Source organism: Curcuma longa, chromosome 5, assembly GCF_044706935.1.
Source record: "Curcuma longa cultivar G26 ecotype Majalengka, Jawa Barat chromosome 5, ITB_CL_G26_1.1, whole genome shotgun sequence".
In the NCBI taxonomy this organism is placed as follows: Eukaryota; Viridiplantae; Streptophyta; class Magnoliopsida; order Zingiberales; family Zingiberaceae; genus Curcuma; species Curcuma longa.
This window is the reverse complement of record NC_133865.1, coordinates 7496680-7521391: the sequence shown is the minus strand read 5'-3', so window position 1 is coordinate 7521391 and position 24712 is coordinate 7496680. Positions and strand designations below refer to the sequence as shown.

At 38.7% G+C, this 24712-nt stretch overlaps 5 protein-coding genes across 6 annotated transcripts; all 5 read left to right on the top strand.

Moving 5' to 3' along the window:
• Nucleotides 1-194: 194 nt before the first annotated feature.
• LOC141829652 (importin subunit beta-1-like) lies at nucleotides 195-4887 on the top strand. The gene is made up of 3 exons (XM_074717176.1): nucleotides 195-317; nucleotides 1717-4131; nucleotides 4228-4887. Exons 2-3 carry the CDS (start codon nucleotides 1724-1726, stop codon nucleotides 4424-4426), a joined length of 2607 nt encoding a protein of 868 aa, XP_074573277.1. The 5' UTR covers nucleotides 195-317; nucleotides 1717-1723; the 3' UTR covers nucleotides 4427-4887.
• A 308-nt stretch (nucleotides 4888-5195) lies between these two features.
• On the top strand, nucleotides 5196-9260 carry LOC141829164 (importin subunit beta-1-like). 2 transcript variants are annotated; one of them, XM_074716581.1, is made up of 3 exons: nucleotides 5196-5369; nucleotides 6531-8945; nucleotides 9042-9260. In XM_074716581.1, the coding sequence occupies exons 2-3, from the start codon at nucleotides 6538-6540 to the stop codon at nucleotides 9238-9240; spliced, it is 2607 nt and encodes an 868-aa protein (XP_074572682.1). In that variant the 5' UTR covers nucleotides 5196-5369; nucleotides 6531-6537; the 3' UTR covers nucleotides 9241-9260. The 2 variants fall into 2 exon arrangements, with proteins under 2 accessions (XP_074572682.1, XP_074572683.1); XM_074716582.1 differs by lacking the exon at nucleotides 5196-5369 and adding an exon at nucleotides 5554-5622.
• A 1017-nt stretch (nucleotides 9261-10277) lies between these two features.
• On the top strand, nucleotides 10278-13087 carry LOC141828861 (uncharacterized). The gene is made up of 4 exons (XM_074716247.1): nucleotides 10278-10561; nucleotides 10762-10867; nucleotides 12315-12458; nucleotides 12733-13087. Exons 1-4 carry the CDS (start codon nucleotides 10278-10280, stop codon nucleotides 12964-12966), a joined length of 768 nt encoding a protein of 255 aa, XP_074572348.1. The 3' UTR covers nucleotides 12967-13087.
• Nucleotides 13088-13671: 584 nt separating this feature from the next.
• On the top strand, nucleotides 13672-17019 carry LOC141829968 (uncharacterized). Its single transcript, XM_074717430.1, has 7 exons — nucleotides 13672-13804; nucleotides 13941-14002; nucleotides 14079-14162; nucleotides 14903-14957; nucleotides 16100-16235; nucleotides 16534-16584; nucleotides 16781-17019. The coding sequence occupies exons 1-7, from the start codon at nucleotides 13714-13716 to the stop codon at nucleotides 16878-16880; spliced, it is 579 nt and encodes a 192-aa protein (XP_074573531.1). The 5' UTR covers nucleotides 13672-13713; the 3' UTR covers nucleotides 16881-17019.
• Nucleotides 17020-18089: 1070 nt separating this feature from the next.
• On the top strand, nucleotides 18090-22853 carry LOC141829165 (vacuolar-processing enzyme-like). Its single transcript, XM_074716584.1, has 9 exons — nucleotides 18090-18341; nucleotides 19471-19635; nucleotides 19722-19878; nucleotides 20637-20722; nucleotides 20792-20991; nucleotides 21513-21561; nucleotides 21648-21863; nucleotides 21983-22189; nucleotides 22479-22853. Exons 1-9 carry the CDS (start codon nucleotides 18129-18131, stop codon nucleotides 22659-22661), a joined length of 1476 nt encoding a protein of 491 aa, XP_074572685.1. The 5' UTR covers nucleotides 18090-18128; the 3' UTR covers nucleotides 22662-22853.
• Nucleotides 22854-24712: the final 1859 nt, after the last annotated feature.

Genomic DNA, 24712 nt, shown 5'->3' with positions numbered 1-24712 from the left:
CCTTTTATTATAATGTATAATTGAGGTGGCTTTATGATTTTCTTCCCATTATAATTTGTAAAATTTGGAAAATAAGGGGGAAGAAAGTAAATTCTCCTAGACTTCGAGCTTCACGATAGAGCATGACGCATGCTCATGTTTTCTGCTCCCGCTTTGCTTGCCCTTTTCCGCCCTTTTCCTAGGGTTTCCCCACCCGCCCACTCCGCGGCCAGCCATTTCCAATCGGGTTCGAAAATCTTCAGGTGCTGATCCCTTCCTTCAAAGGCGTAAGTGATCATAAAGTTTGGGTTCTGCCTTGCGCCTCTAGAAGTAACGCAGTAAGTTCGTCTTTTTCGTCGATTTTCTTTTTCAGAACCAGTTTTTTGTTCGAGATCTAGAGCCCGTACCTAGGTTTATCTGGTTTTAGTGGATTTATGCTGTGGTGTTGAGAGCAATTTGGCAAATTTGAGGTTGGATATTTTGTAGTTCATGTACCTAAAGTTCGCCTTTTATGTACTTCACCAGACTGATTTATCATTACTGATTTTTAGGTAGCATTTACCAAATGGCTTTGTGATGAATGTGATGTCATATTCAATTAGGTCTTGAAAATCTTTACTTGTTCCATGTAATTTGTATTAACTGAATTAAAAATGTTAATCACCGTTTCGTTTTGTGCTTGCTTAGGATAGGATATGAAGGTTTAGCATCACTGTGAGTGTAATTTTGAATTATACTCTCGAATGAGCTCTAAATTCGTGAAATGCACTCTCTCTTTTAGATGATCTATGGGATGAATTGATGAGTGGATCATGAGTTACACTTATCTGAATTTGACTTTTTAAATTCTAAATGGTCTTATTCATCAAGATCTATTGTAGATAAAAATAAGAGTCAAATAAAAGTCTTGAATTATGTCAAATTGAATGGGATTTGATTTTCAATGATCTGACTTCCTAGTTTAATATTGTTAACATTTAGACTGTTGAATTCCATCATTGAACTTCAATATTATTTTTAATAGCTGTCTGCCTTCTTTTGTGTTTATTTTAAAAAAAAGTGTAATCTGCCAATTATTTTCCTGTTTGAGGGAATCTAGGTATCTCCAGAGTTGAGAAAAATTCAAACAAGAACTGTAACCTTTATGTTCTATCTACTTTCCTTATTGCAGTAGGATAAATCTTAATCCATTATTGATCACGTGTTGAGCTATAAGTCAACTAGCAACCAAATTCTTGACAAGGTTGTTGGTTCTGCGGTAGCTATTTTAGGTGGAGCTAGCTCTTCTGCTATCTGCGCTGTAGCATGTCTTTAGGAATATCTTTCACAAATTTTACCATTATAAGGATTATGCAATTGATGGTCTTATTCAAGAATTGAATGGTAGGCTTATTTTTGTAGGCAAACTTTAGTTTGTTTCCATTTGAGAATTGAAGATGGTAGGATGTAATGCTCGCTAAAGTTTAAATCTAGATTTTTATAGATGATGAAATCTAAGTTGGTTCTTCACCAGATAATATAGATGGATCTAGCTTTCCCTACTGTCTGCACAGTGGCATGCACATTTATCTGTGAGGGTTACTTGTGTGAACAATCTTTGTATATTTCTTTGCATGAACTTCTAGATTCTTTGAAGATTTCTGATGTAAAATGATACATGATTTTATTTGTTCTCTAATTTTGTCTGAAAAGGCTGTCTTTGCTTACTCATTTTCTGTTTCTTTATACCATTTACAGAACTTCAATGGAGGTCACTCAGTTTCTCTTGAATGCACAAGCAGTTGATGCTACTGCACGGAAACACGCAGAAGAAAGTTTGAAACAGTTCCAAGAACAAAACCTTCCTGTTTTTTTGCTATCTCTATCCAATGAGTTAGCAAACAATGACAAGCCTGTTGATAGCCGAAAGTTGGCAGGCTTGATACTTAAAAATACTTTGGATGCAAAGGAGCAGCTTAGGAAAGCTGAGCTTGTTCAAAGATGGTTGTCTTTAGATGCATCTGTCAAATCCCAGGTCAAGTCTTGCTTGCTGCAGACCCTTTCTTCTCCAGTACCTGATGCTAGGTCTACTGCTTCCCAAGTTATTGCTAAGATTGCTGGTATCGAACTACCTCAGAAACAATGGCCTGAACTTATAACTTCTCTACTCTCGAACATACATCAGCTTCAGCCGCATGTTAAGCAGGCTACATTGGAGACACTTGGCTATATTTGTGAGGAAGTTTCTCCGCAAGTAGTTGATCAAGACCAGGTCAACAAGATACTTACGGCCGTAGTTCAGGGAATGAATGCTTCAGAGGGGAGTGCAGATGTGAGGCTTGCTGCTACAAGAGCATTGTATAATGCTCTGGGATTTGCACAAGTGAATTTCTCAAACGACATGGAACGTGACTATATTATGAGAGTGGTCTGTGAAGCCACTTTATCTCCAGATGTGAAGATCCGGCAAGCTGCATTTGAGTGTTTAGTAGCTATTTCGTCCACCTACTATGACAAACTTGCATCATATATGCAGGACATATTCAATATTTCCTCAAAGGCTGTCAGAGAAGACGAGGAGCCTGTTGCTCTCCAAGCAATAGAGTTCTGGAGCACAATCTGTGATGAGGAAATTGATATCTTAGATGAATATGGGGGTGATTTCACTGCTGATTCGGATGTGCCTTGCTATTATTTTATCAAGCAAGCTCTACCTGCTTTGGTTCCCATGTTACTAGAGACACTTCTTAAACAAGAAGAGGATCACGACCAGGATGAAGGGGCTTGGAACCTCGCAATGGCTGGAGGAACTTGTTTGGGTTTGGTGGCACGCACAGTTGGGGATGACATAGTGCCTCTTGTGTTGCCTTTCATTCAGGAAAACATAATAAAACCAGAGTGGAGGCAGAGAGAAGCTGCAACTTATGCCTTTGGTTCAATTCTGGAGGGTCCATCACCGGACAAGCTCATTCCCGTTGTCAATGTTGCTCTAAACTTTATGCTCACTGCCTTGATGAAAGATCCAAATAACCATGTGAAGGACACTACTGCTTGGACACTGGGAAGAATATTTGAATTTCTACATGGATCCACTCTAGAGATTTCTGTCATAACTAATGAGAATTGCCAGCAGGTTCTTACTGTCCTCCTTCAAAGCATGAAGGATGTTCCTAATGTTGCTGAAAAAGCCTGTGGTGCACTTTACTTTCTTGCCCAAGGTTATGAAGATAGTCCAGGATCACCACTGTCCCCTTTCTTCCAAGATATAATTCAGTCCCTCCTTAATGTCACACACAGGGACGATGCTGGGGAATCCCGCTTGAGGACAGCAGCTTATGAGACCCTGAATGAAGTTGTGAGAACGTTAACCGATGAGACCGCCCCAGTTGTGACCCAGTTGCTCCCAGTTATAATGTTGGAGCTCCACCAAACTCTTGAGGCCCAGAAGCTGTCTTCAGATGAGAGAGAGAAGCAGAATGAACTGCAGGGCCTTCTTTGTGGATGCTTGCAGGTTATAATCCAGAAGTTGGGAGCATCTGAGAAAACAAAGTATGCTTTTATGCAGTATGCTGACCAGATAATGGAACTTTTTCTCCAGGTGTTTGCTTGCCGAAATGCTACAGTACATGAAGAGGCTATGCTTGCAATTGGTGCCGTTGCATTTGCTGTCGGGGAAAATTTCATAAAGTACATGCAAGGATTTTATCCGTATTTGGAAATGGGTCTTCAAAACTTTCAGGAGTATCAAGTGTGTGCTATCACTATTGGAGTGGTCGGAGATCTATGCAGGGCATTGGAGGAGAAGATTCTACCGTACTGTGATGGAATCATGACACAATTACTGAAGAATCTGTCTAGTAGTCAGTTGCACAGATCTGTTAAGCCCCCAATATTTTCGTGTCTGGGTGATATTGCATTAGCAATTGGGGAGAACTTTGAGAAATACTTGATCTATGCCATGCCTATGCTACAGAGTGCAGCAGAACTGTCATCGCACGCTGTTGCAACTGATGACGAAATGCTGGATTATGCCAATCAACTTAGAAACGGGATCCTGGAAGCGTACTCTGGTATATTGCAAGGTTTTAAAAACTGTCCAAAGACCCAACTCCTGATGCCTTATGCGCCTCGCATCCTTCATTTCCTAGATACACTATACAATGAAAAAGACATGTACGTGTTCATGTTATGTTTTTGTAATTGTGTGTTGATTTTGAGTGATTCATGTTTCTTCTTGCTTACTCAGTGGCTATTTTATTCTTTTATTAGGGATGAAGCTGTTATGAAGACTGCAGTAGGGGTCCTCGGTGATTTAGCAGACACCCTCGGTAGCCATGCCAGTCCTTTGATGAACCAGTCTGTTGCAAGCAGAGAGTTCCTGGATGAATGCTTATCCTCAGATGATCCATCCATAAAAGAGTCTGCTGAATGGGCTAAGATGGCTATTAGTCGAGCGGTCTCTGTTTAATCATAAGTTATGGTGTTTTATGAGTCTGGTCTGGGGTTGCACACATGTCTCAGTCGTCATCAGTTTGCGCAAAGGAATTCAGTATCGGCGCAGTCGCGAGGGCCATTCTTCAGGAACTTGCACTCCAAATGATCCGACTACGCCTATCATGGAGGAGAGCTGAAGCTCTTTTGGAAAATCCACAGGGGCGTATGAATGGGCTGTATTAGGAGACTGGGAGTTGAATTGCCATTTCAGTGTCATTGCCATCCTCTTGCAGCAGGGAAGCCAGCTGAGCTTCTTCCACATTTTTGAAGTCAATATCCAGAAAGTCAACTGTTTGACCTTTTGCCTATTGTTTTTGTTTTTAAATTTCCTTATGGGGATTTTGTCTTTCAAGTCATTTTGTATCTTTGGAGTTGGACTGTTATTATTGGTCCTCCTTGGATCAATTGTATCAGTTATATAACGTTATTGCTCTGCCACACGAAATTTGTTGATATTTATTATAGCCATTAATGACCCTTAGCATTTAACTAAATTATATTTATAATTTTTTGTAAATAGGTTTGAATTGATTATTAGAATTTAGAAGTATTATTTTTTTACTTAATGAAAATTTTAGTCGGGAGTTTGACAGTGATCGATGAAAAAGGTTCGTGATAAAAATTAATTGTAAATCTTAAAAAAAAAGGGGGAAATAAGTAAAATCTCTAAAATTCCAGCTTCGCGATTGGACGTGCGTATGCCCACGTTTTCTGTTTCGCTTTCCCTCCCCTTTTCCTAGGGTTTCCCCACCCGCCACTGCGACGCGGCCAGCCAGCTCCGCTGCCTTCCATTCGATTTCCGATCGGGAGGTGCTGATACCTTCCGAGGAAGGACGTACGTGATCTCGATCCTTTCCCCGTCTCCCTCTCGGCCGAGTCAGGGATTCTTCTGCGGCGCTGCCTCTGGAAGTGACGAAGTAAGTTTGACTTTTTCGTCGAATTTATTTTTCAGATCCAATTTTTTTGTTTTGTGAGCTAGCGTGTGTTCCTAATTTTATATGCTTTTAGCGGATTTTTGCTGTGCTCTGCAAGCAATTTGGCAGATTTGAGATTGGAGTTTTTGTTGTTTGATGTGACTATGGTTAGGGGTCGCCTGTTTGAGCTAAAGGTGATCTTTTGGGCACTTCGCCAGATGATTATCGTTTACTAGTCTTTTTGATGATTTATTGGGTAATAATTTACTGGATCGCGTTGTCATCAATTTCTTCTTATATTCAATAGGTCTAGTTATGGTTTTGTGCGCCAGAAATTGAATTGATAAATTTTCTTTGTTCATGCAATTTGTATCAATTGATTCAAAATGATTCTTGCCATTTCATTTTGTGCTTGCTTGAAGTAGGATATGAACGATTCGCATGGCTGTGGGTGTAGTAATTTTGAATTATTCTCTCACGTGAGACCTGAATCTGGGAAATGGGCTCTCTCTTTTAAATGATCTGTGGTGCATGCCAATGATTTATGGAGAGTATCATGATTTATCCTTATCTGAAGTGATTTTAACTTCTTAAGTTCTAAACTCATTCATCATGATCTAATCTGGGTAAAGATAACAGTCTTGAATTATTCCAATTGAATGGCTCTGATATTCAGAGATCTGACTTTCTATTTTATGAGTGTTAACATGTGATGAATTGTATCTCTCAACACTGCTGAATTTGTCATCATACATTGATTTTCCTTTTTGTAGCTGTCTACTTTATTATTTTTCTATATTTAGAGATAGATAGTGCGCCATATGCCAAGCATTTTTCTGTTTGAGGGAGTTTAGGTAAGTCCAGAGTTGAGAAAAAGTCAAGCAAGAATCATAAGCTTTTTGCCCTACCTATTCGCCTTACTGTCCAGGATAAAACCTTGTTCATTGTTCATCATATTTTGATCTATGAATCAAATAGCAATCAAATTCTTGATGTGGTTGTTGGTTTTTTGCTAGCTGATTTAGGTGAATTTAGCTCTCCCTACTGTGTGCACTGTATCATGCACATTTATCTGTAAGGTTACATGATTTTATTTTCTCTATTTTGTTATAACTGCTGCCGTTGTTTGCTCTCTAACTGTCTGCTTCTTACTACCATTTACAGAGTTTCAATGGAGGTCACTCAGATTCTGTTGAATGCACAAGCAGTGGATGCTGCTGTGCGGAAACATGCAGAAGAAAGTCTGAAACAGTTCCAGGAACAAAATCTTCCTGTATTTTTGCTATCTCTGTCTAATGAGTTAGCAAACAATGAGAAGCCTGTTGATAGCCGAAAGTTGGCAGGATTGATACTTAAAAATGCTTTGGATTCAAAGGAACAGCTTAGGAAAGCTGAGCTTGTTCAGAGATGGTTGTCTTTAGATGTATCTGTCAAATCCCAGGTCAAGTCTTGCTTGCTGCAGACCCTTTCTTCTCCAGTACCTGATGCTAGGTCTACTGCATCCCAAGTTATTGCTAAGATTGCTGGTATTGAACTACCTCAGAAACAATGGCCTGAACTTATAACTTCTCTACTCTCGAACATACATCAGCTTCAGCCACATGTTAAGCAGGCTACATTGGAAACGCTTGGCTATATATGTGAGGAAGTTTCTCCACAAGTAGTTGATCAAGACCAGGTCAACAAGATACTTACGGCTGTAGTTCAGGGAATGAATGCTTCAGAGGGGAGTGCAGATGTGAGGCTTGCTGCTACAAGGGCATTGTATAATGCTTTGGGATTTTCACAAACGAATTTCTCAAATGACATGGAACGTGACTATATTATGAGAGTGGTCTGTGAAGCCACTTTGTCTCCAGATGTGAAGATCCGGCAAGCTGCATTTGAGTGTTTAGTAGCTATCTCGTCTACCTACTATGACAAACTTGCATCATATATGCAAGACATATTCAATATCACCTCAAAGGCTGTCAGAGAAGATGAGGAGCCTGTTGGTCTCCAAGCAATAGAGTTCTGGAGCTCCATCTGTGATGAGGAAATCGACATCTTAGATGAGTATGGGGGTGATTTCACTGCTGATTCTGATGTGCCATGCTATTATTTTATCAAGCAAGCTCTGCCTGCTTTGGTCCCCATGTTACTAGAGACACTTCTTAAACAAGAAGAGGATCAAGACCAGGATGAAGGGGCTTGGAACCTCGCAATGGCTGGAGGAACTTGTTTGGGTTTGGTTGCACGCACAGTTGGGGATGACATAGTGCCTCTTGTGATGCCTTTCATTCAGGAAAACATAATAAAACCAGAGTGGAGGCAGAGAGAAGCTGCAACTTATGCCTTTGGTTCAATTCTGGAGGGTCCATCACCGGACAAGCTCATTCCCGTTGTCAATGTTGCTCTAAACTTTATGCTCACTGCCTTGATGAAAGATCCAAATAACCATGTGAAAGACACTACTGCTTGGACACTAGGAAGAATTTTTGAATTTCTACATGGATCCACTTTAGAGACTTCTGTCATAACTAATGAGAATTGCCAGCAGATACTTACTGTCCTCCTTCAGAGCATGAAGGATGTTCCTAATGTTGCTGAAAAAGCCTGTGGTGCACTTTACTTTCTAGCCCAAGGATATGAAGATAGTCCAGGATCACCACTGTCCCCTTTCTTCCAAGATGTAATTCAGTCCCTCCTTAATGTCACACGCAGGGATGATGCTGGGGAATCCCGTCTGAGGACGGCAGCTTACGAAACCCTTAATGAAGTTGTGAGAACGTCAACCGATGAGACCACCCCAGTTGTGACTCAATTGCTCCCAGTTATAATGTTGGAGCTCCACCAAACTCTTGAGACCCTGAAGCTGTCTTCAGATGAGCGAGAGAAGCAGAATGAACTGCAGGGCCTTCTTTGTGGATGCTTGCAGGTTATAATCCAGAAGTTGGGAGCATCTGAGAAAACAAAGTATGCTTTTATGCAGTATACTGACCAGATAATGGAACTTTTTCTCCGGGTGTTTGCTTGCCGAAATGCTACAGTACACGAAGAGGCTATGCTTGCAATTGGTGCCGTTGCATATGCTGTCGGGGAAAATTTCATAAAGTACATGCAAGGCTTTTATCCATATTTGGAAATGGGTCTTCAAAACTTTCAGGAGTATCAAGTGTGTGCTATCACTGTCGGAGTGGTCGGAGATCTATGCAGGGCATTGGAGGAGAAGATGCTACCATACTGTGATGGAATCATGACACAATTACTGAAGAATCTGTCTAGTAGTCAGTTGCACAGATCTGTTAAACCCCCAATATTTTCGTGTCTGGGTGATATTGCATTAGCAATTGGGGAGAACTTTGAGAAATACTTGATCTATGCCATGCCTATGCTACAGAGTGCAGCAGAACTGTCATCACATGCTGTTGCAACTGACGATGAAATGCTGGATTACGCCAATCAACTTAGAAATGGGATCCTGGAAGCATACTCTGGTATATTGCAAGGTTTTAAAAACTGTCCAAAGGCCCAACTCCTGGTGCCTTATGTGCCTCACATCCTTCAATTCCTTGATAAATTATACAATGAAAAGGACATGTATGTGTTCTTGTTATATTTTTGTAATCTTGTGTTGATTTTGAGTGATTCATGTTTCTACTTGCTGACTTGGTGGCTATTATATTCTTTTATTAGGGATGATGCTGTTATGAAGACTGCAGTAGGCGTCCTTGGTGATTTAGCTGACACCCTCGGTACCCATGCTAGTACATTGATGAACCAGTCTGTTGCAAGCAGAGAGTTCCTGGAAGAATGTTTGTCCTCAGATGATCCATCCATAAAAGAGTCTGCTGAATGGGCTAAGATGGCTATTAGTCGAGCAGTCTCTGTTTAATCATAAGTTATGGCGTTTTATGAGTCTGCATACGCATAGTGGTCATGTCAAGTCTGGTCTGGGGTTGCATACATGTGTCAGTCATCACCAGTTTGCACAAAGATTTTTTTAGCGTGCAGAGTCGCATGGGCCATTTTTGTACTATAGACATGAGCATCAAGTATTGCTGTCTTCCCAATTTCATAGGGAACTTGCACTAAAATGATCCGACATACATGCGTCTATCATGCAGGAGAGCTGAAGCTCTTGTGCAAAATCCACAGGGCCCTGTAAGTATGGATCGAAATTGTTATTGCATTATGTCAAATACCATCCTTTTGAAGCAGTATTCGAGCATGGCTGAATTTTCAACTGTGCCCAAGCAACATTCAAGCATTTGGTCTTTTCCTTTCTGGGGTTTTTGATTTCATTATGGGGATTTTGTCTTGGTCATTTTGTACCTTGGACAGCTATTTGTCGTCCTCCCTTGGAGCAATTGTAGAAGTTAACATTATGTTCTTGCTTCACACGAAATTGTCATGTATTTATTGCTCAGTAATAGTCCTCCCTTTGTATTTGATTTTTTGCCTGTTTAAATTCATTGGTGCTCATTCATTGTGTAGTATTTTGTTCATAGTTTGGTTGCTTTGTTTCATAATGATTATTGTTTGCTAGAGCAAATGATTTGTTGTTGTTGTTGTTGTAAAAGACTTCGTAAATTTGATTAAAGATGTAGTATTGTAATCACAACTTTGCCTTTTTTTAATTAATATATATTTTTAAAAAATGTGTTGTTTTTTTGTGGCATTTAATATATTAGTTATTTTTAAAGTATATGGGAAAATATTTAAAATAGTTAATTCTGAGTTATATGATTTTTTTTATTTCAAAATGTGTTGTGGAAATAATTTCAGAAAACGTCGAGAAGCGATAAAGCGGCTCGATAAATTTGATCGAACCGCTAAGCGACTTGTGAACCGGCTCCCCTCTTGCTATATATACTTCGACCATCGACGCACTTGTATCTCGCCTCGCAGCGGCAGCGACACTCGGTGTCGATGGAGGGCGACGAGAGTGTGTTGGACGACGTATTCCGGGAGATCGATCTTGCTGGAGAGGAAACCCTAGATGATCTTGATGTAGGCGATGTTGAGATGCTCGACGCCCTAGGAGCCGGTGGCGGTCGCTCACCCTCGAGCTCGGTCGGAGGCGGCGACCGGACGGAGGAGGGAGGCAGGAAAAAGGCCCGTAAGAGGAGCCGTAAAAGGAAGAAGAATCGGTCGGCAGGGAATGCCAGCGGCCATAATGGTGGCGCCGATTCCTTCATCGCCGACATGAATAGGTTAAGATACATCTCTTTGTTCACGGGCTAATCGGGTTCTTTAATTTGTTTTTTCGACCTGTACAAATCTAGTTTTTCTCTGTCTGTAGTAGATTGGAGTACTTGAATTATTAATGCTACACTTCATTCTGAATCAATTTTCTTTTCGTTTAAAAATTGTTGACTGTTAAAATCTTTGTTTTCCTTTTGATATGTTACAGGTTTGTGATACATACATGTCGGCATTTAAAAGAACATAAGTCCTACTTGCTCTGGAGTGCAGTTGGTTGCCTTGGTCTCTCTGCTGTCAAAGATCTTGTCAAGGAGGTACGCATTTGTAAAAAAATCATTTTATTTGGAAGCATGTTTTGTCTTTTTTTCTTCTGGTACATGATGTTGCAAAGAATGTCATTTGTAGTCTAAACTTAAAGTTCTAATTCAGTCTCAAAAATACAGTTGTAAGGTTGTAGTTTCATTATATTCTTTGCTTATTTGTCTTTGGTTTGACTTGATGCATCATAGCAAATATATTCTCTGCACTTTTGGATTCGAAGGTGCTAGGGTTCTATTCTGTCCAGCTAAATCTCAAATGAAGCTGAGCCTGTCTAAATTAATATGTATTATAGAATAATTTTGCAAATACAAACAATCTCCATCTTGGTGTGAGTATGCCATTCGGAGTCTCCTACAAAGTACAACTACAAAAAGTACAATCACCAGCAGATTCTAGCACTTTGCTAAAATTAATCAATTAACCATGGCAGCTAGTGAGGTCTGATGCCATAACATTACATGATTATAGTAGAGGCTACTCTTCATGGCTTGAACATAGGACTAATTCCAACACTTCTTCAGTGTCTTGGTCATAGGAGATTACTCTCTTGGTCATTTTTTTAATCTACAGAGCTGTCCCCCAATTTGAAATTTTCATTTTGATCTTACAAATGCAATCTATGCATTTAGTTTCTAGGAAGGCCCTAAGATACATCTTTCATTGCTTATCAATGAATTTTGGTTTTTACTGATCTTTCTCTTGCTCAAGTGCAAATATGATTGTCATGATATCTTGATCTGTCTTTTGTATATATGGGAGTTTGTGGTAAGCACATTAGTGTTGCCATTCTGGTGCATTTGCTTACTAATTGTCACAACAGTGTATAGATGCAAGAGGGAGATGATGATGGACTGAGGGAAAATGTGAGAGGGAAATCTGAGTACAATAGTAGTTTGGTGACAATAAGATCCTTGGTGGCAAGTACAAGTGGATGCCCCTTATGAAGTAGTGCCCTGGTATCTTCTAGTGTACCAGTCTCTTTCACACACAGGTGCTTTGTGATGAAAAGTTCTCTTCTGACAATTGATTTTGTAGTTGCTTAATCCTGGTAGTGTGGGATTACTCCTGGCAAACAATCAGATTGTTATAATCATAGAGCTGTTATCACGTCATTGAAGCAACAGGGTGACATACAAATAGGTGCGGAGCCAAGTAGCTGTTGGAGATCAGTTGACCCCATAAAATATTTAACAATCCCTGAAAACTAATTAAGGATGAATATAAAAAATACCTATTCTTACAGCACATTTGCTAACTACAAGAACAATGGATTCATATGAATATTAAGATTACACCCTTTAAACATTATTTCTACCTCTGCCACTGATACTAGTTGCTTGGCTTGGTTAACTAAGCATGATTTGTTTTGCTTTTTCTCTTACTTTTTTAATATTGTGTAGGCAAGGGGATTTTTTAATTTTTACTTTGTTCCAAATGCAGGTTGATGCCATTCAAAAATGTGGCAGCCAGAAGACTAATGATGGTCAGCGCTACCGCACAGGTGGTGGTATCCTATTCAATATTTTAAAAACTCGTGAGCCAAAAGCTTATAAGGAAATTATGGCCAGGGGAAGGGAATTTGAGGTACATGATCGCACATTTTAGCTATGCTTTCGTTTAGTAAAATGACCTTTGAAATTGGTAGATTTAGCCATTGGGAATACATTAGTACATGCTGATAAACTATAACATAGAACACATTGCACGAATGTTTGACCAATTTAATTTGGTTGGGTGAAACACATTTTTGAAACACATGTTCAAGTTTATACATAACCACTCCAAGTAGCTTACTGTTCACTTTACCCTACATTTTTGTGTTGTGGATAATTAACTTTCGAGGATAACTTTTTTTCAGAAACAACTGAAGGTATCAAAAAGAAAGATGATAACAAACAACGAGGGTACCATCAAGAATTCAAGTATACCGTATGTAGCAGCAGAAATATCAGACCATGCTGAAGCTGGACTAAATGGTCAGCAACAACTTGAATCATCTGCGCCTGTTAAAGAACATCAAAAGTTGACAGATAGGATGCGTGTTCCCGTTTCATATGATGATCTGTTTGAGGAAGGTGAAATACCCCAATGAAACTGCTATAAACTAAGCAATGATTTGTGATTGCCCAATCTTGCAAACCCAAATTGCTCTACAATCCAGCTTCTTTTTATATGGCGGAATTCCAAAACAATACACTACCAGATTTTTCTCTATGTTGTGAGAAGTAACCTTTTGAGTTTACTTTAACCGAGTGGAGATGTCTTGCAATCTCGGCAATCTTTTTGCTTTTCACTCAGAATATAAGGGGTTCTTGATGAGTGCTGTAAACACATTTTGTACAAATGCTGGTTTGTGCTTCATCTGTTTGGATTTCTTTTGTTGATGCAAGTTTTTGCCAGCCTCTTCGATCTTGTCTAGTGCCTCACTATTTGTGATGGTCTCTCATTACTTGTGATTGCCTGCTGCTAATTTAGGTTATTTTTTGTGTATAACTTAAAATGACTTATCCTAGGCTGTGAGTGTGACTACTAAATCATATAATCATATAATATATCTCATTGATATTTTTTTTGTACCTACACAATTTTTAATGTAAAAAAGATATTTTGTCAAAAATTAATTCTTTTAATGTGTTATTAAAATAAAAAGGGGCGATTGCTTTTCTTTTTAATTTTTTTTAAAAAAACTTTTTTTAAAATAATGAATAGCCATATTGAACAGTTAGGTGGGCTGGAGCGTACGGAGTAGGGTTTAAATGGGCCTCACAAATCTATAGATTGGATACGATCAGCCCTTTAACCTTCAGTTTGGCCTCCGGTGTGCTGCCGCGGGGACTCCATGGAGCTGAGCGCGAAATGGCGGAAGAAGCATCGTCTGGAAGGAGACGGCGTTAACGTTGAGGATGACTCACAGCCAATCGATTACCAAGGTCTGCTGGTTCTTCTTCTTCTTCTAATTTCTTCGATTTCCCCAAGCTTTATCATTTGGAGTAGGCAGGCTGGATTTACGACCTTCCTTTCGTTAACTCTTATGTCTTCTGATGCTTTGTTTCCATCTTTTTGCAGAGCAAGAGGAGTTGGTTAGATCTTTTGAGATGGAGCATGCTCGACAGAGTCGCCTTTGGAGGGTAGGGCTCTCGCCTTTTCTATTTCTGCTTCCGTAGGCTACTCTTTGCTTTGTTTATGAATTTTGGATTGTTGCAGCGTGTTTTCGCTGGATTTATCCTCGGATATATTGCCTTCCTGGTCTACTCCATCTTACAGCAAGCTTGGTTCCCATGGGAACTGGTAAGGATAAGTTAATTCAACCTTAACTTTTTTTCCCCCATGCAAGATGAAATAGGGCTTTTGAGCTAGGTTGGTTCTTATGTTCGAGTAAGCACCATCTGTTGGATCCATAGCAGCAAAACATTAAATTGGTAATTCTTTTCTTGAAGGCATTAAATCAATGCAATGGGAAAAGAATACGCTTAGACCCACAGACTTAGGATTATCCGTCATTGCTGCAACGCTTACTCTATGACTATTCTGCACGCAAACGAAGCTCCCGAGACACTGCTGCAACGCCGGAAAGCTGCACCGACAACCGCACACACATCCTAATCATCTTTGTTGATAACTTTGATTTTATACTTCGTCTTTTATACTTAAATATTAGGACGGTAAAAGTGTTACCAATCCTACATCTTGTGTAAAGGCGAGACTCTTTCTCGTAAGAGAAAGAGTTTATTAGTGAATTGCTCAACATAAGCAGTCAAGGATTGCAGGTCTTGGAGTAGCAGCTAGTGTTTGTGAACCCAGTAAAAAGAAATGAGCCCATATTTGTGTTTTACTATATCTTCTGCTGTATTCGAGTTACGAGTTTTTAGAAAAAGCGACAAGCGCTATTCACCCCCACCCCCCCCCCCCCCCCCCCCCCCCCCCCCCTTTAGCGCTCACTTTGATCTTACATTGAGTTTTTTATTTTCATTGCAATATTGAGGCTATTGTTGTTGAAATTATAAAATTGCTGAACTTTGATTCTGCAGCGTTATCATGCCTATTTTATGGATGAAATGCAAAGCTGGATGGTCATATCTGCAGGTTTTTTCTATTCTTATTCTTCTTCTTTTTTTTAATTTGGATAATGGACTTGGTTTCTAAACAAGTGGCATTTATTTGAGGCTGTTTAAGTTAATCCTAAGGCCTTGTCAATCAATGGTTTATGATCAGTGTCTCTTCCATAAAGTTAGCAAAGAGGTTAATAAGGATACTATAAGATCAGCTACAGCATTTAGATCTCTGTGGACACAAGATGCAACTGTGTACTGTAACAAAGTCTAAATAATTCCTAGTGGTTTACTAATTGCCGAGAAACTTCACAGCTTCAACTAGGCTGTAGTTTTGTGTCAGAGAGTTTGGGGTCTGGCTTGATGGTTGTACTCACTTAAAGGTTCTTGAGTCTCAAGAGGAGTAACTAAATGGGCAGGAGCTTTATCTATCATATATATTATGGTACTGTTTCATAAAGGAAGCCAGTTGTCAGATGGTTCTTTCGGAGTTAAATCTTACTGTTTACTTTGACTAAATGGGATGGGTTAGTAAGAAGAAGAATGACTCATCATGTGGTGTACCTCAATTGGTGATCTCGTGTCAAAGGAGACAGAACCTCTACAATAGAAATTGTGCTATTGTTTGAATAAGCAAAATAATGGGTCTAAACCTCTTTTATTGTCTTTAAAGTAACTCACTCTTTTATTGGCTATAATAAAATTATTCCAACTTCGGAACTTTGGGCGTGAACTCGTTTATTTTGCTAGACATAATAGATAGTTTGTCAATTTGGCAAGACAAATTAGATTTAAATTTCAATCAAAATCATTGATCCACACTTGCTTTTCAGTTGAATACAATGGAAAATATAGGTTGAAATGTGTATTGCCAAAACCAACGGGGATATCAAAATGTTACTTCATCAATGACAGCCCAACTGTCCAAGTATACAAATTTTATTTCAATCAGTGTAGTCATTTCCCAAGTGACATTTACTTTTGTTTCACATTTGATAAACATACACCATTTACCTGATATTTGATTCTTTCAGAATTTAAATCCAATACAAGCTTATATTTTGCAGATTTGGTTGTTGTCCTATCTTGTTCATTTGCTATCAAGGGAATAGTTGATATTTACTTGATATTTGTTTCTTTCAGAATTTAGATTTAGTACAAGGTTGTATTTTGCAGACTTGGTTGCTGTCCTAGCTTGTTCATTTGCTGTCAAGGGAATAATTGATAGTTCAAGATCTCTGCAGCATTGGATGTGGTACTCATGCTACATTGGGATGCTGCTTGCCATCTTTTGGTTGTTTTACATGCTGAAGTAAGTGCAATCTTTCTGAAAATGGGTATCATTTGCACTTTAACTTGGTTTTATAAAATGCTAAAAGAACACAATTCAATGTTTGGTAAAAAGAAAGCTCGATTCCTTCACTTCATAAAATTTTTTCTTTTGAGTAAAACTTTATGCCTTTTTTTGTGTGCTAATTTTCCCTCAATTTTAATTGTAATTTAGGCAATAGCTTGTCGTTTCTTTCATCTCAACACTGCATGTCCTTACAGGCTCACTCGAGACCTTGGTTGCCATTATAAACGTTTATTTGCTTGTAAATAAATTCCAGGTTGCCAAAATTTCGGTGGGACGCACTGTGGCTTCCTTTGGGTCCTTTAAGGTAGTACTATTTCTAATTTCCCATATTATTTGATTCTAAGTTATCTGGGAGAAGAACTTCTTCCAGGAAATAAGTTACTACCGCATCAAATAAGAGCATAAACAGTTAGATAAGTCGATCCACCTCACATGAATCGTAAAGCATCATTTTGTGAGTGCCATTATCTAGATTTTCACAGGTTTTTAATTCCTCGCAGTGGTGCGGGAGCCTGTCTTTACGTGGATCGTTTGCTACATGGATCACTGAAAGATGTAAAGCTGCTCCGTAGCTACATGTATAATTACAAGGCCTTGTAGATCTGCTTATCATGTTCTTCGACATGAAATGCAATCTTTTATTATTATTTTTTCTAGTTGTAAATTTCATCGAGAGTCCATTGTCTTGGGTATGACACTAAGCGTCTGATGCAATAATGGACAGTGATGCTTGGGAAGATATTTCAAGTAGTCTTTACTTGTAGGTTACGCTATCAACATTTTATTCAATTGTTTTGATCACTTTGAGACGAAAATTTTATATGGATTGTGACAATACATTATCTTTTTTGTCCCATATTTTATATCGTGACATTGACTGATAGTGTCCAGGTTCATTCCTTGATAATTCATTCACCTCTCAGATTCCTCCAATTGACTAAGGAATCTGTGTGTGCAGGAGGCCTCTTCTTGTTCAATGCTGCCTTTTTTGATAGACATTATTGTGTATACGTGCTCGTTTGCATTACAAGTACAAATGCTTGTCCCCTTTTATTTTCTTTTATTTATTTATTTATTTTTATAATTTAGATGTTCAGATTTCATCTAATTAAAAAATACAATAGTAATAAAATTAGTTGTCATCCTACCTTCATAGATTTTATGTCCTTCAAAGTGACACGGCAAGCAATGCCCTCCTTTCAAAGTAGTTTAATATAAACAGAAAGGATAAATTTCAATTAGCCCCATTGACTATCTCTCGGGTGATCTGGTTCGGTCTTATAGAAGTTTCTGGGATGACCAGTTCGGTCTCATAGAAGTTTTCCATCGGTCACTAGGATAAATCGGAAAGTACACGTAACGATCAATCCAAATGTGTGCTCTTCATTTGGAGGAACATTTCTGTAGTGGATAAACTTTTTATAATGACCGGTTCCATCGTCGAAACGGTTCTATATTAAAAAACTCCCTAAGTGCTAAGACTTGAATCGTATAGCATTTCAGTCAACAAATATATATTACTAAGAAGATTCGAAAAATCTCAAACAACACATGTCTCCATACTTACCGTTTGATAGGAATATATTTAATAAAAAATAATTAATTTAATGAAAAAAAAAGAGAAAAAGCAAGAGAAAAATGAATAAGATATATGTATTTTTGCCTCTCCAAGTTCTTTCACGGGGCCCACGCACACATCCAATGGTATATGGTTTCACCTCCGACGGTCTGGATCCATTCATCAGAAACAGCACGACGATCAAAGCATGAGCTCAGCTGCCTTTAAAAGGTCCCTTCTTCGCGTTTTCCCACCCGAGCCATTTCCTTTCTCCGTTTGATAACGTCACGATGGGCCGCTCCGGCACCGGCACCGCAGCCCTCCTCGCCGTCGTTCTGCTCCTTCCATTTGTGATTTCTGACGCTATTAGAAACCCCATACGGCTTCCTTCTGATCGAATCGAGGGTCTGAGCGTCGATGGCAGCGGCGACGACGACGTTGTTGGCACCCGATGGGCCATACTCATCGCCGGATCCAGAGGCTATTATAACTACCGTCATCAGGTGAGTGAATAAGATGCCTTCCGTCCTCCTTCTTCTCTTCTCTTCTATATTGCTTTATAGTTGTTTATCTACGAAAAGTTTGTTGTTTTAGTTCGGCGTTATACTTTCCGTTACTTTTTTATTCGGTTCCTGATAATTTTAGTACACTTTTTCGTATGAAGATTTAGTAAATAATGAATTTGAAGCTTTTTAATTCGAAGACGAGTTGGATTTCTACGGCTTTTTTTCTCTGAGGATTTCATGTTTGTTCTTCTTAAAATTGTTCTCATCGTTTCGACTTGAATAGCAAAGATCTTACGATCTCCGGGATGGGCATGCATGTTATCTATTGGCTGGATGAAGTTTTGGATGTTGATGAAATATTCTGGGTTAGAAGATTTGCTAAGAATTTGAGAAATTAAAAAAAAAACAAATGAGAAGGGGTTAATGGAATAAGTTTGACAATTTCTGTGTGTAAATTGGTTTTATTATGAAGGGAAAATTTTGATTGGGAACACATGGAAGTTTATTTTATTTTTTCATTGTTTTTTTAAATCCATTTGGTCCCCTCTTGGGTATTGTTTGTTGGTCGTTTTGGTGAAGACTGGTTGGTGAGACTGGTCGGTGAGACTGGCTGTTGTGGTTCGATTCCTAATCATCTGTACAGCCTAGCCTGGACCACAACCTAGGCGTGTGCACACAGGTGGAAGATGTGGTCTAATGGTCTCTGCATGCTGGTGCTACACGGCCTAATGTGGGAATAGATCAAGAACACAGTAGGAATAAGGATCTCTGACAATGGAATTAGGAATTCCTTAGAATAGAGTAGGAAAGAGTAACAAAGGATGAATAGGCAATCATAATTCTGTAGGAAATTGGTATTTCAAGTTCATTTGTAGAATCAAATATAAAAATACCAATTCCACGAAAATTCATATATAGGAGATAGAATAACTATTCTTATAAATGAGAGGCACCATAAGATGTTTGATTTGGGTTTCTTAGATTTTGAGCTGTGGTTCTGAGTTCTATCACCTCAAGGAGCATGTGTAATTTGAAGGAATTCTTGTTTGAAATAATGAAGTTCCTTTGTCTGTCTATAATATATCTTACTCGTGCATGGACCTAACATTTCAAATCATAAACTCAGGCAGATATTTGCCATGCATATCAAATAATGAAGAACGGTGGGCTGAAAGATGAGAATATTATTGTTTTCATGTATGATGACATTGCATACCATGAGGAAAACCCAAGACCTGGGGTCATAATCAATCATCCCAAGGGTGGAGATGTGTATGCTGGGGTTCCAAAGGTTTGATTATTTTTATCATACTTCATCCTCAATATTTTCTTGGTCACCTTGGATTACTTGCCTTAGTTTGGGTCAATTCCCTGCAGGATTATGTTGGAGATGATGTTAATGTGAACAATTTTTTTGCTGTTCTCCTTGGAAATAAAACTGCTCTAACTGGAGGTAGTGGAAAAGTTGTTGATAGTGGTCCAGATGATCATATTTTTGTATTTTACTCTGATCATGGTGGACCAGGTGTGCTCGGTGAGTACTTTCCTAAATTTTTCTCATGCCATTACATCTTTGAATATACATGACTTCTCTTTTCCCTATCTTATGTTTAATGCCATATCTAGTTTGACTAGAGGAAATAGGAGAAATGAATTATCTTGTATTCGCTTTATTTCATTCTTTTCTTCTGCAAAAGGTGGATCTGCCACCTTAGCGGCCTCACACGGTCGGCCCCACGACCATCTGTGAGGAGGTAAATCGAGAAACTACAGTTGGTCACGACGCAGGAGGGTATTGCCTGGCTTCGCCAGGATTCGAACCCTTGCCCTCTTCTGCAAGTCTGCTGCGCCGTAACCAACTCAGCTATGCCCCGGGGGCTCGCTCTATTTCATTCTTCATATTTATTTATGTGGAATCAAAAGCAAATAAATAATACTACCTATTTGTTTTCAGTCATCTCAGTCATTGGTTAAACTTCACTTCCTTCTTTTCCCACCTAATTTGGTTTGAATAAAATAGAGGGATTTGACGGAATTAAATTTCTCCATCCTCTTTATTTTCTTCCGGATAACCAAGAGAAATTAATGATTTTATCTCTCTTCTTTTCATTCCCACTCATACTTCAATCCAAGTAAATAAAACATAAAAGGTAGGATGGTTTGGGCTTATCATGATTCATGAAGTTGATCTGGCACAATAGTCTGTTCTTAGAAGATGTAATGTAACATTGACTGTTGCTTTGTCTTTAGAAATGATGATACTGATGCACTGACTGTCCTGGAAATTTGTAGGGTTACCCACCTATCCTTACTTGTACAGTGATGAGTTGGTCGACGTATTAAAGAAAAAGCATGCTTTGGGTTCTTACAGAAGCTTGGTAATCCTCTATGACGTATTTTAATTCCTAGGAGCACATAATTTATTACATTCTCATTTGTTGTTTCAGGTATTTTATCTTGAAGCCTGTGAGTCAGGCAGTATTTTTGAGGGTCTTCTCCCAGAAGACATAAACATTTATGCAACAACAGCATCAAATGCCTATGAGAGTAGTTGGGGAACTTATTGCCCTGGAGAGGACCTTAGCCTGCCTCCAGAATTCCACACTTGTTTGGGTGACTTGTATAGTGTTTCTTGGATGGAAGACAGGTACATGACCTACATAAGTTTATCCAGTTTGATTTATTGGTAGGCCATGAATAGGATTTTAGTTGTGGAACCAAGTGATAAAAATATTTAATCTAGAACCATATCATGCATGTCCTTGCAAGAAAATAAATGTTTCTTAATGAAAATCTTCCAATAAAGGTCGACCAATCTTTCAAAGTTGAATGACGATGCTTTTCATCATTTTCATGTTTATTTTCTATACATATTCAATTTTATGTATTTTTTAAGTTGACATTTATTACTTTTTCCCCGTTTCTTGATAGTATAGTATTTTGAGCAATATGGTATGTGCATGACATCAAATCAAAGCAGCTAAACTTTCCTTTTTAGATTGCTCTAAAATAGGGTTCTTTTAAAAAGGAATGACTGGTCCTCATCTCATCTGTGTTTAAAATAAATTTGCTAGAGGAAAAAACCAAGATATAATATATGAAATTTATTACAAACTTGCTTGGTTTTTTCTGTATGTCTAGTTCTAAGCTATCTGTTTCTATATACAGTGATATACACAATTTACGGACTGAAACATTAAAGCAGCAGTATCAACTTGTAAGTACTTCTGGATTTGGTTTCTGTATATGTGAACAGTTTGATAAACTTTTGGGTTTTATTTTCTTGTCCTATGTCATTTGCAGATCAAAACCAGAACTGCAGTACATGGTGACTATAATAGACATGGCTCACATGTCATGCAATATGGAAATCTAGAACTCAATGCGGAAAACCTTTTTTTGTACCTGGGCTCCAATCCAGCCAATGACAATGCCACTTTTATCGAAGATAATTCATTATCTTTTCACAAAGCTGCTGTTAACCAACGGGATGCAGATCTGGTATATTTTTGGCACAAGGTTGGTGCTTCTCAACTACCTAGTTTGCATTACATGTTGATGTTTAGAACTATCTTCATCCAGCATGTTGATTTATTAGTTGTCGTCGATCACTAAAATCTTCCATTACCCTTTTGAAGTATCAAAGGGCACCTCTAGGCTCATCCCAGAAACATGATGCCCACAAGGAATTACTTGATGTAATGGCTCATCGCTTGCATGTAGATGCTAGTGTAGAACTCATTGGGAACTTGTTGTTTGGTGCCGACCGAGGGCCACAAGTGCTGCAAATGGTTCGACCTGCAGGCCAACCTTTAGTGGATGATTGGTCCTGCCTCCGGTCCATGGTGAGCATAGTGATCTGTTGTTTTTTAAAACAATTTTAGTTAGTACTTCTTTAACATGTCTATGAATCCTTTCGAAAGGTACTTGCATGCCCATACAACAACAGAAGGAAAAAAAAGTGTAGTTTCCATATAATTGTTCTTTTGGAGCATCATTGTTTGACAAAATTCAGAATCTAGAATTTGAAACTCAATTCATTCCTGATAACTTACCTCAGCATTTGCATCACTCAATTGAATTAGAATTTATCTCCCCTTTCTCCTCTCATTACAAAGTGGTCTTTCTTTCTAGGTGAGGACTTTCGAGCAGCACTGTGGATCTCTCTCTGAGTATGGAATGAAACACACACGCTCTTTATCGAACATCTGCAATGCAGGTGTCAATGTAGAGACGATGGCAAAGGTTTCCGCACAAGCTTGTGTTAGCATTCCTGCCAATCCTTGGAGTTCTCTCCAGAGGGGTTTGAGCGCCTAAGGTTGCAATGAACTATTCAAAACTGTGTTGTGTTAATAGTAGTTGTGCACAAGTCTATAATCAAGTTGTTTATCTATTGTCTCTAGCTATGTGAGTGCATCTCACAGAGGCTCGATATGGTAAACTCATCAATTGGCTATCTTCTCCAGCAATGTGAATATAATCTAGGATGGCTGGAAGCTTTTCTTTTAATCTATCTATCTATATGGAGATTTCGCATACAAAATTCTTATTTAATTGGTGAAACTGAAGCTTAAGTTGTCTCTGCCCTGAGTTTTCTTGCTGTCAAATTTGCTACTCACTTGTATCATTCTTATTTGAACTGAGAACACAGTGTGTGTGTATATATATATATATATATCAAGCAAGCTATCACTCGTAAATTCGAACAGAAATATATGCATTATTCATATGATACGACAGAGTTTTGTTGAAGATTCAAACTCTTATCTTTTTCTGTAATTCTACGATAACCTAGTTTTGATCACATATCACCCCTTTCTAGTTCTAATATCTTTAGACATCAAAGCATTTTCCTTTCTATAATTTCACTGAAATTGAAGGTACAAGTAAACCTGGTTAATAAAGCTACTTAATTGGACATACTAGAAGTGATGATGGCAATTTTGAAAATAAAACTTTGAATATATTTTTTTTCCTTTATTTTTTTACATTTCGATAAAAAAATATTTCATGGCCCATTTAATTCTAAGGCCCATTATAAAGACGGCCCACACAACACCATCCCCTCAAACCGTTTTAATCGCTGCTATTTAAGTCGAGCCAATCCGCTACCAATCCAAAAGCTGTTACATGTTAAAGACCGTTTTAATCGCTGCCACATTTCGCGAAATCTCCATCCCTCTCCGAATCCTTCGCCTCCGCCTCTTCCTCTTCCTCTTCCTCCTGCTCCTCAAACCCTAATCCTCCTACCTCAACCAGCTCCGATCGATTTCTTCCATGGAGATCTATTGACACTCAGAGGTAATCGATCATCTTCACCTCCGATCCCCACTTCTGGACCTTTACCGATCGGTTTCTCGATCTCGGTAGGGTTCCTTTCGATTGTCCGCGATGGTGGTCGGCGACAACAACTCCTCCTCCGCCGACGGGGAGCAGATCGCTCAACCGGATCCTCAGCCGGTGACTGATGTCGCTCAAGTGAGCCCGGAGTTGGTGGCCTGTGGGGCAATTGAAGGACACCGGGGACACTAGCCTCCTGGAGGGCCCCATTGAGTTGCCGACGCCTCTCTCCGCCGTCAAGCAGGAGCCTTACAACCTCCCTTCGCTTTACGAGTGGACCACCTGCGACATGGACGACGACCGGACCTGCGCCGAGGTGTACAACCTCCTCGGCAACAACTACGTGGAGGATGACGAGAACATGTTCCGCTTCAACTAACTATTCCAAGGAGTTCGTTCCTCCAGTGGGCTCTTCTCCCTCCTGGCTACTTCAAGACCTGGCACATCGGCGTCCGCGTGAAGGCTAGCAAAAAGCTCGTCGCTTTCATCACCGGTGTGCCTGCCAGGATCCGGGTGCGAGATGAGGTGGTCCGGATGATTAAAAATATTAAATATTCAAATTTTTAATATTTTATTTTTAAAATATTAAAAATTTTAATTTTTAAAAAATTTAAAAATTGTAAATTTAAATTATAATTTAAATTGATTTTAAAATTTTTTAAATTTAATTTGTAATTTAAATAGATCAACCTATTAATTCATTAAATTTTTTATTTTAATTTTAAAATAAATAAATAAACTTTTTCAATCCACGAAGTCAAAGCATCGCATATCAATTCACGTGAATCACGAACTTCGAAGGACTAATTCATTTGAATTCATTTTAAAATAAATTAATAAAATTTTAATTTAATCTGTCTAAATTACTTAGTAGGACATATCAATTCAATAGATTTAATTCAATTTGACGACTATAACTCCTATCAGTTAACTGTTATATTCAATTATGAAAATACATCTTCATTGACTTCATTAGTTGGGGTGTTGACCTTGAAACAACTCTAATCGCAAATACGCTGACCCAAGAA